Raw genomic sequence first — 15,926 nt, forward strand, 5'->3', positions numbered from 1 at the left:
GGATTTGACTTTCTCTATTTCGCTTTCGCTATTTTGTCTTTCGCTGTTTTGTCCTTCTCGGTTTTGACCTCAAACCATCTCTTCTTGATTGCAATGATACTGTTAGAGAACTTTAAGTTTAAGTTGATTTTTTTTGCGAATCAATGCTTTTCTTGATAAGAATTTGAGTTTTCTTTTTCTGTTAGCATACAAAATTTATCAAAAACACGCGATAATATGAGTATATTAGTTGGTTACCTGTGAAGATTAGCACTTTTGTTTTGATCATAAATTGAGTTAAATATTTGCATTAAATACTTTGATATTTTCATTATTCTGATATTTTTAGCTAAACCTTGCTCATCCACTTTGGCTTCAAGGTGGGAATATTCACGAAAATTGAGGAAATTCATGCACTTATTGAATTTCGTTTACCATGATCACGATCACAACCATCGTAGATTATTGGTTAATACAATTTCTGTAACCATTATCGAAGTTGATCATTAATCGAAGGTTCTCTGTGAATAACAGATTGGACTAACAAGGAAGTGAGGGAAGTGTTACTGTTAGAATCTGATAAAATCATTTCATCATGTGATAGACTCAACATAATCAATGTGGTTCTCAAATCAAAATTTTGTATTGTAAGTTTCTTCTACTAAAGGTTAAATAAACTATTCAAATCTAAAATGAACCAAACAGCTTTAGACGCTCATGTTCAACTGTCTTTTACAATTGCCATTATTTTAAAACAATTAATGTTACACATTTGATGTTATGTTACCACTGTACTATCAGTTTCTTCTGATTCACCTTCCATCATTATTTTAATCAGTGACAATATTATCGAAAAAGTTCATTTGTAAACAAACCCAAAAATCTCATCCAAAATCAACTCATAATCTCACAACTTTCAACATTTTACTTTTCTAAATTGTGTATTGAGTAAATTTTTCAGTCTATTTTTTGTTAATTTTTGTATTTCAATGCAGGTAATCATCATTAGCCGTAAACTGTATTACTAAACCTGATCGCATGCATAATGCTGAAGTATCGAGAGTAACAAGGGCTCCACTTCCTTACCCGAGTGGAAGAAACATATTTCGGACATTCGTAAATTTTAATCTTTACTATGGAATTTAAAACCCAATGTGAGAATAGACAATCTCATCATAACTCTCAATTCAACCATTACCATGATTGGAACCATATTCGTGTCCATTCGGAATTCAACTTGCATCCATGTTCCACTTGCATAATAAATTACACTAGTTTCGCGCTTAAGTTAATTTTTGATCAGTGCCGTCTACTATATTACCAATGGTAAGCTTACTAAGCATCTTACATATACTAGGTGTTCGGATGAACTATCCCTACATTGGCGTGTTTATAACTCAGCAACTATAAATACTAGAGAGATATGATATTTTCATTATGAGATGGCGTTTTTCAAAAAAAAGATATTCGTTAAACTAGTGTATTCCAAAAAGAGTAACAGTGCAGAGATCGCAATTGTCTTTTTCTACCTCGAAATTCGATAATTGCTTTTCTAAGCGCATAAAGCCAGAGTGAATATAATCATAAAGATTGACTTATCAGCAAATGAAAAGTTTACCTCTGTGGTAAGCTACACAATTTCAACTTACCATTGAGGTTAACTTTACCGAAACTTGGCGACTACAACCTTCGACTCACAAGCAAAATTTTATCTTATTTGAATAAGTAATTGAGATTGAGTATTGAGAAAAAAATCATAGATGATAAGGGTCGGAAGGTTAACGCGAGTTGAAGTTCATGATTATATTCACTATGGCTTTATGCGCTTTGAAAAGCAAGGATCGGGTTTCAAGGTAAAGAAGAGCAATTGCGTTCTCAACTCTCTACGGTAGCCAACTATTTTCATCTTGATTCACGATCAATAAAATTATACACTTTTTATCAGATTCTAACCCTACTACATATCCCTTACTTCCCTTGTCAGTAAAATATACCTATCTGTTAATAACTATTAAGAGGTAAAGCTGTAGAAACATCCGTATAAGCTATAATCCGAACTTAGCCACTGCATATGTTTCGGCTTAAGACTATTGGCAGCCTCTGTAAACTGACAAACAACTTAACTTACTTCAACCAAGTTGGTTGACAATTAATTTAAGAACTACAAAAAAATTAATTTTCGTATTTTGATCAATGTTTCAATTATGAAACTAGATTTTTAAATGAAAGTCATTTTTAACTATGTAATTTTTGATGATTAACTAGAAATAGTCTTATATTGAGAAAATACATGCGCTTTTTCGTAAAACAATGGCCAAAATTCAGAGAACTGTTGGAAAATGTTTTGTTTTCCTTTCAATTTTCCATCTTGTTAAAGTCAATCATGTTTTACTAGGTCAGACGATCGCTCGCCAAAATCGTATTGACGAATTACAAAATTGACAAAAACGAATTAAAGCTATCGGTTCAACAAATACTACTGCCTCTGCCAATGTGACCCAGACTCTTATGACCAATTCAACTAACACTATGAGTCCAACATCTTCATCTTTTTCGGATCCCATTGAGTCTGATTTTCAATGTATATCTTTAAATGTTAGACTTGAATGTGAACTGATTATGATTAGTGGACGTCGTACAATTGTGGAGGAAATTTTTCCAGAAATTATCGCATCTCTCATGGATAGCAGGACGAATGTCACATGGATTCAGGATTCAAAGTACATCATTAGGTTTCTACTGAATGACTATTTACAAGAGATTACAAGAGATTTTTCTGTTTTCCAAGAACTAATGAATTTCATTTTTTATTTCATCTCTCAGAAACAACAGATGGCGTTATTGAATCTTCCGACGAATTAAAGATTAAAATATAAATAAAATTATCTTCTATGCTTATTGGACAATCTTAAAATGGCTTAAATCGCCTTCCAAACAAAAGTTCATATTTTAATAACAATTTGTTATCTTTTAGACAATTAGAATTTCCAGGTCAAAATAAGTTTAGATTGTTGATGAGATGAACAACAGATTATCCTTGATGGACAACTTTAGTCTTTAAATATGTGAATCAATTCTGGTAATGGCACAAGATGAGCAAGATTAATTCATTTGATAGATAAACTGGGTCTTACTTGCGTCTACACTGTTCGCAACTACTTCCAATTGAAGTATTTAGGATTGAATGGTCGAATCTAATTAAATCTAATTGCTGTTTCGCCGTTTGTTGTGGACTCAAGTTGGCCATAGAGGTTGATTGAACAAACAGTATCCATGTGTGACTTCACGCAATGCCATTAACCAAAAGTTCAAATTAAGTAAGATGAGCCTAATAGTATTCCTTACTTGACTAAAAATTGAATCATTTGTTTGTTTAACCCGTTTGGTTAATTAAGACAAGAGACAAAATCTTAATGATTTGTTTGCTTCTTTTTTTGTCCTCGGCTTTTCGCTTCTTGATTGATATCACATTATAAATACCAAAGGATATTTACAAGTGTAATATGAGGCGAGATCGAGTAACTTGCTTTTTTCAAGTTTACTTTAACCGACAACTTATTAAGTAAGGCTGTTTTATCAGACGATGATGATAAATGACGATTAAAACAGAAGTTGAAGACAAAAGAGGAGACAAGATCCACATTATGACCATAATCCTTTGGCTTACCAATGATTTGTGTAAAAAATTTACTCAAGCTGTTCATTTCAATTTTAGAGTTTGAATAGATAACTAGTTTTGTTCTCTTTCCATTCTTCTTTTTCTCTGAACATTTATTTCTAGTTAAAGTCTTATTTTCTTTAAATATTTTCATCAAATTCATATTTGTGTTGATATTTTATTTATAATTGTTTTTATTGTTTTTTCAAAAATATTTTCCCACAAGTATTTCTACTCACCATGTCAGTGCGTCTTAGACCCCAATCGAGTTCAAATGTTATCGTCGGCTATCACTCGGGAGGATGGTTTGAGATGGACAAAGGTCTATTTTCCTCTGTCGCGACATCGATCGCCTCACTATTCACCTCTGACCGTGAGGTCGAAAGGATTTTGATCCCTGACACCGTTGCTCCTTCAGTTTTTGTGGCCATTAAAGCCATGTTCCATGGAGATGAAATGGATGTTGAACCGGAAGATTTAAAGGAATTTACTAAGCAACTGGAAAGCATTGGTGTAAAAGTTGTAAAAGTTTATCATTCTTCTTTTGTTACCGACGATAGACCAATGGTTATTGTCAAGCAACTTTACAAATTATCCTTTGGCCAAGACATGAGTCTGATCGACTGATAAATGATAGGGTCCAACCATGTGAGTAACTTTTTTGATTATAATATCGTTTTTTGTTTTTTTTCCATTAATTTTGTATTTCATTTCTGTTTGTAGTTTACACTTCTTATGTGCCCAAAGATACTCCATGTCAGGAGTTTAAGATGTATGAAAAAGAAGATCTGGTGAAAAGCTTTGCTTATTATAATATAAAATTTACACACGGATATTTCAGAAAGAAACTCACCTGTGTTGGTCCAAACAATAAGACTTTTAAAGTCAAAAGAAAGAAAATGATAAATTTGTCTACTTTGAAATTCAAAACATTCGAGCGATATGCAGGAGACATAAATTATGTTTTCCTTCCTGCAAATATATCGGAATTCACTTTTGATCAATTTCAGTCTCTTGTTTTGAATGAAATGTGCACCATCCCCATGGAAAAGTTTGAAGAATTCAAAAAAGAGTTGAAGACCATCGGGCTTTCTATTGAAATCAGTGATCTTATTGATGTAGACCACAAACATCAATATAGAGTTTTAGCCAGGAAAGCCAAAAAGGATAAATCTAAATCTTTTGTTTACATTTGCGAATTTAATCCTAAATATGCCATAAACCCAGCTGCTGTTGGACAGTTTTTCGAACATTTTTTGTATATCTCTCTTTTTAGCAGACAATGAGTAGAATGCCGAGGTTATCTGCTGGTGGTAAACGACTTGCCACAAGGGAGGATGCATTCATTAACCAAAACGATCAAAACAGTTGCAATGTGACTGTAATTGAAGAATTAGGTATAATTGGAAGAAATTCAGTAGACAGCGAAATGCAAAGTGTTATTGGAAGAATTGTTGATGGAGTCGTTGGTGGTGCTGCTGGCAGTTCTGGTGTTACTGGTGGATTATTTAATGGTGCTTCTGGCAGTTCTGGTTAACTGGCGATTCGCTTGAAGGTAATAGAGGTGATGCGAACGACCAATCCGGTGGTGATTCAAGCAAGGAAGAAGATGACGAATGTGCTTGCAAATGTGCTAAGCTAAACTGCGGTGTACCAAGACCTACAGCATCCATGCCCGACCACATTGATTGCGATGTCGCTGATGTAATTGGTGAAGGATATTTATCTGATAAAAAAAGGATTCCAAAGAATCATCGAAACCAGATAGTTTGGGAGGTCGAATTGGTACCAGATAATATGCTTAATAATTGGAATAAACCTATTCCTAAAGGGTTCCGATGCGAGGTGAAAAAGTTAATGGATTATGGCAACCCCAACCTGAAACCAACACCTGTAAATTACGAGTGTAGATGATGTGAGCGGCCTTATTCTGCGGTAAAAATAATCAATACCGGCACGAAAGAACTTGTTCATTTCCCGGGGTGCCATCACATGTCTGCAATAAAGATTGTCCTGGGCCAAAGGAATAGGTTCCCGGCACGGATTATCGTAAAGGGAACAAATGTGGAACTTTTGGTCGACTACGAGGTGGAAAGAAATGATTTTTATGTATTTACGAATTTTCATTTGCAATAAAACATTAAATTCTTAAATATGAATTCCTCTTTTTTGTAAGTTGTGAATCAATTTTCACATTTTTTTGCGAAATTTCGAAAATTGTTAATGTTTTTTTTGTGTTAATAGTGGCCACAGTTTCTACAGTTTCGGTTGTAGTAAGTTGTTTAAAACGACAAAAGAAAGAAAATCTCTAAATGGTGGTTCATGATCCATGTTTTTTTGTTGAAACATTGTTAAGGTTTAAATTTTTCTTCATTCAATGAAATAAGGTTGAAAGTTAAATTTGACAATTTTGTTGTGTTCTAATAAGTTGTTAGCATCAATTTAAATGGAATAATGAAAAAATGAAGAATAATAGAAGTAAATTTTTAAAATGGTAGATCATGATCCATAATTTCTTGCAAATATCGTGAATTGTGTATTTTTTGCTTTTTTTGCTCGCTTTTTCTTCTGTTAAGATAGTGTAATAAGTTAATGTTTTCAACCCCATCAGTTTCTAATAAGTTATTTGTAGTTTAAATGAAATTTTGCGCAAATAACGGGCATATTAAGAAAATTTACAAAATGGTGGATCATGGGCACTGTGGTTAGTTTTGGTCACAGGCGAGCAATATATAATGAGTATATTTAAGCGTCACTCTACGAGAACTCTCTCACTGTCTCCTCATTGATTAGTGACCCCAACACTGTATTGCCCTTTATAAGGCCTTATTAAGAGGTTTAGGACGATCCTTTTGCTTGTATGAAACCTTCCTTAAGTTTAAGAAATAAAGCTTTTCCTTTAAACCTCTTAAGTTCATGACAATATGTTATTTACATTATTCTTGAGCAACATAATTCCTGATTTTCAATTTTTCACTCGAGCAAATTCAATCTGAAATGTTGCATAAAACTGATAGTGCAAGTTTTCGAATAAATATTTCAAGAAAGAAAATTAAATTAAGTTAATTAATGTAAAAGTCGAACTGAAATAGAAGCGAACCAAAAATGAAATTTAACTATTTTCAATAAATTTAGGAAAATAGTAAAAATTTAGTCCGGATTACTGGCAGGTCTCTTTACATCAATTTTACGAATTTCTGTATTTTAGCCAATGGATGTTAGCCAGTGTTGCATCTAGCAATACGATAGCTTTAATTAGTTACTAACGCTCCGATTTTGGCGAGCCATCGTCTGATCTAGTGTATATAATATTTAGATAAATTTTAAAAAAGGATTCATAAAGGGTAGATGTCATCATATTATTCAGAATGTGAACATTAGAACGTTAAATTATGGCTGATAAAAGTTGAAATTGCATCCACCGATTCTAGCATGGGCAAACTCATGAAGCTTCAGCAGCCATTATTTTTCAGGATTTTCATCGGGAAATGAAGTATAGAATTCCCTATTCTTTTGTCGAAGCTCGGCAAGCTTTTCGTGACTCAATGAAATCAAACCCATGTTGATTAGAAATTCACAAACGGCTATAATAGAGAAGATAAGCAATTTAATTTTAAAGTTATGATGAATGTTGTTTAAATCAAACTTACTTGGGCCTGATAATCGATAATGCAGCTTTGTCAAATCAAATACGCATTGTTTCTTGATTGCGCACTTTAAGCAATTCTTTTTACTTAATCTTATGGTATATTTATACCCTTTCTTGGCAGTTCGTGGGCTATCTGATTTAGCATGAATATCAATGATACAATCCTCAATTATTTGCTTTTTGCCACTTTTGGCCGGTTTCTGGAAGTATTTCAAATGTTTCTTGCAACAAGAGCCTGACTAGTTGAGGGTTGAGAGGCAGGTAAGTTTTGAGATTCATTAAATCCACCGATTGAACCATGGGATGATCCATAGGAACTAGAAAACGCTAATGGCTGAGAAAAATTATCAAAACTTTGATTATTTGAGTTGTCCAATGATTTTAATTGAAAAATATTATCTTGAGATCTTTGAGAATTTTGATTTTGAGATCGTTGAGAGAGCGAAAAAACTCAGAACGCCATAAATAACCATCTTTTAGGAACTGATTCAAACAAGTAATCAGAAGTCTATGAGGGAAATATTTTCTTTAGCATTCTCCCTGGTATCATCACCTTCGTCTTCAACAGAAAAGGTGTTAGATTAACATCATTGAATTCTTAATGAGGGGTCTATTTCCTGGGAAAAAGGGAAATTCATCAGGCCGACTAATTAATCAACTCGAACAAGATCGATTGGTGTGTATATTATAAAGATCAATAATATATTACTTATTCCCTTATTCATTTCAAAATAACCGCAAATATAACATACATTATTATACGACAAAGCATGTTGTCAACTTTATGAATTTATTTGATTTTGATTTTTTGAAAAAAAAACTATTGAGTTGCGAATCAAATGCTCGGGCATGCTTATTATTTCGATAATATCTATGAATTCACCAAGTTTTGAAAAAATCTCGCCTTGTAAGTTTTAATGTTGCATATTTCTTTACATTTAGCCTACTACATGTACTTTATAATTTTTGATGCAAATTTACTCAATTTTTGACTGCTTGGGTACGCTAAAGTAGATAGAAGGAAAGAGGAGCGAAAAAGATGTTGACAAGAAAATTCAGCAGAAAAAGAGGAAAATTTGAAAGGAAAAGCGGAAGAGGACACATGATTCAATAAATCTGTTATAAAATTAGAAGATTTAAATTGCTATCACAAGAGAACAATTAGCAGTACAATTAGCTTAAAACAATTGCGATTGAATGCAACAAAACTGTGCTGAGTAAATAGCAATGACAATAACGAGTATAAAATGATCGCATGTTTGCTGGAAATGGTCTCAATTAAGCAGAGAGCAATTTCCTCATGTCCCTCATATTACTAATTAGCATGACCATATTACTGTAGATTTATTTTACCATATGCCATCACAGTTGGTCATTTGTTTATTACTAATTAAAAACTGTCATTTTAAGTTGAAACGCTTACACTTACCCAATGTAGCTGGTTTATGGTCAATATCTTATTGGTCTTACGAACGCTAGTTACACCCTTTAGCTAACTACGTAAGCTTATTAATCAAACAATTTTTCTTTCTTGTTATTCCTTCTTTATTCCTTCTGTTATCTTACCTTAGTTTCAGATTGCTGATCAATAAACACTGTTTATTCTTGTTGGAGTTTTCACAGCTAAATCGAACCTTCTCTTTTGATCATTTGCCAAACTGACCTTTCAAAGGCTCACCCTTATCATCATCATCGTCTTCGTGTTCATCTACTTCAACAGCTAAACTAGCTTTACCAACCGAGCAAACTAAACTGCCTGTTCAACAGCGTGTTGTTTTCCCTAGTGATCGTACTAATACATCGTACATCTTTTGGTACATACAGTGACAACACAAACAACAACAAAAGCAACAAAATTTTTCCTAATACAAAATGTAAGAATAAAAATAACGATGTTAAAGCTAAAAAACATGACACTGATATCGACGATAAGCAAAAGTTAAGAGATAGCTGGAATTTGACAGTCAAAATTGTCGTCCAAGTCCACCAATTGCTGAAAGAATCAGCAAACCCGATAATTTCCAGAAGAGACGAAAAGACTGTTCGAATCGTTACAATAGTTATTCCTATAACTATTGAAACCGGATAAAATACGAAGAAATGACTCTTTTGAAAATGATAACTTTTACTTCGACTGGTCTGATGCTGAGGTCAGAGGTGATTTACATAGTAAAAATGGCAATTCAAGTTGTGCTATGGATCCTGAAACAGAAGATTATTGAGCTGCTCAATTGAAAGATAAGGCCCAAGAAGGGTGCAAGTAAGCTGAAGATAGTTTCTGTAAGCTATTAAAAGACTTTTGACCCAAACAGTCCAAGTTTCAAACGACGAAAAACTAATGCACTTGACCAGAGTCACTCGAAAAAGGTTATCTTCAAATGCCTAAACTACCAAAGAGTTTATTTGAATAAAAGTCCAATTCTATTTGATTCTCTACACTGCAGTGCTTTTGTATTTCGCTAGTTGTTCAATCGTGAAAATTTCCTACGAAATATCAACTAAAATTGTGCTTTTGATAACCTCTTTCACCAAGAAAAAACTGCAGCAGATCGAAAAGCTTCTGAATAGTTCTGAACCAAATTGAACTAGTAAGACCAAGAGCTTCGAAAATTAATTTTTCAATATTACACTTTTATTCCAGAAAAGGGAAAACACTGATGATTCTTGTAAATAAGAATTTTTTTAAGAAATTCACTGATTAAATATCACATAATTTACATCATTTTATGATTTGCAATTAATTTAATGAATTTCATCAGGAAAATTTAAATTGGATGATATTTCACTTCTAACTCAACTTTTAACTTAATTTTCAGCTTGGAAAGTGAATTGAACTTTTGAAAAGTAAATTTTAAAACTGAAGGCTGATTAAATAATTTATTTCAGTCTGGAATCTTTCTGTGACGAGTAAAATTAATTTAATAAATAAACCTTTAACTAAATTCAAGACTTAATTTTGGCTAAAATATTTTTGTCGATACTATCGCGAAATGTCATGATATATCGATTTTCACATCGATATATTCAGTATCAATATTTTGGTTGGGGTTTGGGCTTCCTGTATATGTACGAAGCCTTTACTTTTAGCTTTCAGCTTCCTTTTCTTTGCTTAGTCTGCGTACCTTCATCTGTAAAACATTAATTATTTTTATTATCTTTATTAAGTTTTGTAATAATTGATCATAATTTAATCAATCAATTCAATTATGGTTGATCCAGCCAATGAACAACTCAATATCGACTCTATCATTGCCCGACTATTAGAGGGTAAGTATGAATAAATAAGTCTTATGTGAAATTGGCTTGAGAAACGCCATTTTTATTCACTTTCCACCTCCATTTCTCGGTCAAGTTTATTTAATTTATTGATCCCACCTTGTTTATTTACTCTAGTTCGCGGTTCCAAACCTGGTAAAAATGTTCAATTATCTGAAGCCGAAATAAAAGGTTTATGTATCAAATCAAGGGAAATATTTTTGAGTCAACCAATTTTACTGGAATTAGAAGCACCTCTTAAAATATGTGGTAAGACAAGTTATCTATTGATTAATATTCTTGAATAGTTTTAAATTGCTCATTGTTGACCCAAATAAAGGGTTTGCCATAAGCTCACCCCTAACCTTTTATTTAGGTTAATTTTAGAGGTGATAATGATTGCTATTTCTCTTGTCATTGATTATTTGCTATTTTATTCATTCTTTTATTTCTATTTCTCTTTGTAGGTGATATACATGGCCAATATTATGATCTTCTACGTCTATTTGAGTACGGTGGATTTCCACCAGAAAGTAATTATTTGTTCCTAGGAGATTACGTAGACAGAGGGAAGCAATCTTTAGAAACAATCTGTCTCCTCTTGGCATACAAAATTAAGTATCCTGAAAATTTCTTCCTATTGAGAGGAAACCATGAGTGTGCCAGTATCAATCGGATTTATGGTTTTTATGATGAATGTAAGTCGTTGTTCATTTCTATGGAAAAAAATCCTTTTTTTTTGTAAACATTGTTTCAAAACCAGTTGACTCACCAAAATTACATTTTCACTTACTAGGCAAAAGGCGATACAACATAAAATTATGGAAAACTTTCACAGACTGTTTCAATTGTTTGCCAGTGGCAGCTATTGTTGATGAAAAAATATTCTGCTGTCATGGAGGTTTGAGCCCTGATCTTCATTCTATGGAACAAATTCGTCGTATAATGAGACCCACCGATGTTCCTGATCAAGGACTTTTATGCGATCTCCTCTGGTCTGATCCTGATAAAGATGTTATGGGATGGGGAGAAAACGATAGAGGAGTGTCTTACACTTTTGGTGCTGATGTTGTCGCCAAATTCCTGCAAAAACATGACTTAGATTTGATATGTAGAGCCCACCAGGTGAGCTTTTTCAAGCTACTCGTTTTACCAATCAGTATTAACCTTGCGTTTTTATTCTCTTTTTACAGGTTGTTGAAGATGGTTATGAATTTTTCGCTAAACGTCAATTGGTAACACTATTCTCAGCTCCTAACTACTGTGGAGAATTCGACAATGCTGGGGCCATGATGAGTGTCGATGAGACTCTTATGTGCTCTTTCCAGGTTGGTACATTTCCATTAGCATCTTTCATAGCTTGTTTTCTTTATTTAAAATTTTTCCATTACTCCTTTCATCTTTGCAGATTCTAAAACCAGCAGATAAGAAAAAATTCACTTATACTGCTATGAACAAATCACGGTCTTCAAGGTAATCTAAAGATTTACACCAATCATAATTTAATGAAATCACAAGAAAAGTGCAAAGTTCTACCACTTTGCTTTACCTTCTCAAGAAACTTTTCCTTGGTGGTCTTTACCTTAATCTGGATAAACATTTTTTCTTGATTTAACTTTCACTTTATAAAACACCAAATAAACATTCAAATATCCTATCAATATTTGGAGAAAAAAAACTCATTTTTATCATCATTAAAAATCATCTGCATCATTATCACCAGTGTCACCAATATTATCAACATCATCATCATCGATGGAAAAGTGTATTTACTGGAACATGCTAAGTTAAGCAATAAAATCATCATTAAAATGATTATCTTTCTTTTCAATTAAAAATCTTACAAAAAAATCACCTCGAGGAATTGGAAAGGTAGTAAAAGAAGCAGACTAACAACTTGTTAGCAGCAAGGTGATGAAGACTTGATCCAACGTGGAAGAATAATAAAGCCACCCAAATTGAGTTTCGCACCATTTTTAGCTCAAAGTCAGCTTAATATATTTAAAATTGATAAATTTACATGGAGAAATTGAAAAATGGAAACTCAATTTAGGTGGTTTTAAACAACATATACAATCGGTCGGAAAAATTAATCTTTTTTTCATCATCAGTTTCAACGTTTGAACCCCGAAATGGATCGGCATTAAATGTGTTTTTGGTTAAAAATATGATTGCAGAAATGAAAAGGACTGTTAATTACAAGTGTAAAATATTAATAACTCATTAGAGCTCTCCACATTCAACAATGATTGTGACTCTCGCCTTCTCTGTGAGAATCTGTAAATCTTTACCTTGAAGGTGAATGAGAACCATGAGAGATAAATGGTTTAAAAGTAATCAGAAAAGAAAGTTCAATAATTGGGTTCACAGGATAACAATCCTATGTTGAAATACAATCAATCAGCCAAAGGGTTACAAGATCATATGGGAATTTTTTGAGAAAAAAAACAACATAATCATCATTACTATCAACATCGGGCTGATGAGTTTATTTTCACAGAGAGTGAGAGAGAGATGCACTATTAATTGAATTATTTTATCAAAAATGGTTTATCATTTAAAAAATCAAATTGTTCTGGGTGGCCTTTCTATCATTATGTTAATGATTCGGGAGGTAAATAGAGGCATTACTATCATCGCAAGTTAATTGTCTTATAAATAAGTGAATTTACTAGAAAAAAAACATTTCATTTGAAAAATGATTCCTTATTTTCAATACTTTCACCTTCAAATGACATTTTTCATGACATGAGTTTCATTTTAAGGTTATTTTATTATCATTACAACCAGAGAGACCAGTCATCCATTTGGGTAAATCGTTGGGTGCCATTTCCTAGAGCGTTTTCAGTTGTGAAAAAGTGTCGTTAAAATACTTTTTCCAGTGTTTATCAAACAGCTCTTATGGATTGATTTGTTTGATTTGCACTTGTCAGTGAAATCAATTGTTGATCTTGATATATCAATCTTATTTTTAGGTTAATGTGATGAACATTTCAATTTATTTACAATTTTTCAATCTTAATACTTCCGTGGACAGTTAGGACAGTTAATATGATTAGCTAAATTGCTGACTTTAAAGTGACAATTTTCCTTTTCCGTGTAAATCATTTTCACATGTTATGAGTATCATGATGATGATAATGATTATGATATGGTTTGGTTTGCTGATTTTATCCATAAAATGGTAAACTTTCCGTCAGAATTGGCGGTTTCCGTGAATAACTTAATAGTCTGAGATTACTCATTCAAATACAATGTAAAATGTGCCATGAGTGAATGTCAACAAAATGTTAACATTCAAATGGATTTGGTTACACTGGTCAACCACAATACAGTAAACAGTTTTGACAAAAAGGCTTATTAAACCTGAAGCTGATTGTAATTTTGTATCAAACCGATGTCTTTAGATCCAAATACTTGGATAAAGATGAGCTAAAAGGCTGAAGCGCTCTCAACCCAATATGCCACAAACAAGAGCTTCGGAATACCCATTGAAAAAGATAAGATTGACCAAAAATCTCGACTCTTTAGCGAGTAAAATATTAGACTAAAAGCTCTTGACAAACCTTTACTTTAGGACTCGAAGAAACCTCAGATTATTCCTTAAGAAAGGATATTTCATGAGTCGAAAAAGAAAAATTTTAATTTATAATCTTTGATATTTCTAATTTTCTCATAATGTAATAAATCAATGGATAATTTTTCAATTTAGCATCAAAATTGCGGACTTTACCAACAGCCATTATTTGTGAGACTAGCGAATTTAATTGGATTTTTTGTTGACCACATTAGATCTGGTAACTAGCTGAAATTAATTGTACTAATTAAAAAATATTAATTACAGTAAAGTTATTGATTTAATTTAAAAATAGGCTATTTAGAGGTAAACAACTTCCTTGACTATTTATCAAAGTGAAACATTTTCATGTTCATCTAATGGTATCGCCGAGTGACCAGACAAAGACTGAATGGTTTCTTTTATGAAAAAGGGCAGAAAGGGTCATGAGGTTGACCCTTATTTGATCAACTTGCAAAAAAAAGGAATCATTAAAGACCATAAAGTTATTAACAACAAAAGGTAAAGTGAACGAGGTAAAAAAATAATGGTAACCAATGATTCAATAGGCAACGGTAAGATGATCATAATAGTTATGGTGATGATGATAATGATGGTGATGATAATGATGATCGTTGAGCCTGTTAAAAATCTAATAATAATAAAAATAATCATAATAATAATGGTTGGTGTTTTAGGTGCTGTTAATGTAATGATGAAAATGTAATACAACATTGAATTGAAACAAGTAAAAAGGTCCAACACAGATATAAACAATGAGCCTTTAGGCATTGAGACAGACATTGAATTGAAACATTAGACAAGGCTTTGTATAATAGGTGATAGACAGAGATGGAAATGACGAAAGTGAAGACAGAAACAAGAAGAAGCAGACAGATGAGGAAGAGTTTGATATTCAAATTGAAAAAGGAAAGCAATGTTAACATGTAAGTAGACAAGTAAAGTCCGTTATAAGATTACCTCATTTCACCATTTATTTCAACTCATCATCATGATGTACTCGTTGATGCTTACCATGTTGATAATGATGATATGGTGACAGGGACGAAAAGGTTATCAAGTGAAACAATCAAGACTAACAGTCAAAAAAAGGTCAGAAGAACGAGATTACACTTTTTTTCTTTGTCAAACCAATTCTAATTTTCATTCTCATTTTTTGCTCTTCTCTTTAACATCTTCATTTATTCTGATGATCATTATCTTGAAACACCTTTGTTATCCTCATCTGTATCAGAAAAAAGGAAACTTAATATTTCCTTTTAAGAAGCTTATGAGTTTTCACTTGAAAACAACATTTTTGTTTCTACTTTTCATCTCACCATTTCGCCCATTCCAACTCCTTCATCATCATTATCATTGATTAATCTTCATCTTCTTTCATCCCTATCATCATCCACTTGATGTTCCAGTAAATATATCATTTTCTCATCATAACCATCATAATCTGATTTCATTATTAAACACTGAAAAAAAGTACCTTTGATACAATGTTTACAACAGTTATCCAAATGTAATTTGATTGAATTAACCTTGCAATATCTTTTTTTATACTTTAGTCAACCCTTCAGCTTTTTGTGAGGATCACTTTCAATCAACCATCGGGCACACTTTGGTTTAATTGTTGTTTCAAAGGTTGATCATGGGGAGAGAATCAATTTTTCACAGTCACTTTCAATTCTCACAATTCACATAAATCAACTTAAATTGTACTCGTCAACATTTTCCGTTAGGATTTTCAAAGTTACCCAATATTGGAAGCTATATTTCAACCTTTACCATTTCAATCTCACTTATCAAATGTTTCACTG

The 15,926-nt window shown here is 32.5% G+C and overlaps 1 protein-coding gene and 1 long non-coding RNA gene across 2 annotated transcripts; both read left to right on the top strand.

Annotated features, from left to right (window-relative positions):
- The first annotated feature begins 2,382 nt into the window (after nucleotides 1-2,382).
- LOC149094525 (uncharacterized) lies at nucleotides 2,383-3,393 on the top strand. Its single transcript, XR_016198105.1, has 2 exons — nucleotides 2,383-2,711; nucleotides 2,803-3,393. It is a non-coding gene; the product is annotated as an uncharacterized LOC149094525 (long non-coding RNA).
- Nucleotides 3,394-10,390: 6,997 nt separating this feature from the next.
- On the top strand, nucleotides 10,391-12,359 carry LOC107365638 (serine/threonine-protein phosphatase alpha-2 isoform). Its single transcript, XM_015933178.2, has 6 exons — nucleotides 10,391-10,553; nucleotides 10,680-10,811; nucleotides 11,009-11,239; nucleotides 11,338-11,666; nucleotides 11,735-11,869; nucleotides 11,950-12,359. Exons 1-6 carry the CDS (start codon nucleotides 10,493-10,495, stop codon nucleotides 12,016-12,018), a joined length of 957 nt encoding a protein of 318 aa, XP_015788664.1. The 5' UTR covers nucleotides 10,391-10,492; the 3' UTR covers nucleotides 12,019-12,359.
- The last annotated feature ends 3,567 nt before the right edge of the window (nucleotides 12,360-15,926 follow it).

The sequence above is a fragment of the Tetranychus urticae genome, chromosome 1 (assembly GCF_039701765.1).
Source record: "Tetranychus urticae isolate SD_2017Ah chromosome 1, NJAU_TeUrti_SD_1.0, whole genome shotgun sequence".
NCBI classification, from domain to species: domain Eukaryota; kingdom Metazoa; phylum Arthropoda; class Arachnida; order Trombidiformes; family Tetranychidae; genus Tetranychus; species Tetranychus urticae.

What these genes read in the sequence shown, in the direction of transcription:
- LOC107365638 (XM_015933178.2), top strand. Translation starts at nt 10,493, where the DNA reads ATGGTTGATCCAGCCAATGAACAACTCAATATCGACTCTATCATTGCC. An exon ending in TGATATGTAGAGCCCACCAG is followed by an intron (nt 11,667 to 11,734) that starts GTGAGCTTTTTC and finishes CTCTTTTTACAG; the next exon opens with GTTGTTGAAGATGGTTATGA. An exon ending in CTCTTATGTGCTCTTTCCAG is followed by an intron (nt 11,870 to 11,949) that starts GTTGGTACATTT and finishes TCATCTTTGCAG; the next exon opens with ATTCTAAAACCAGCAGATAA.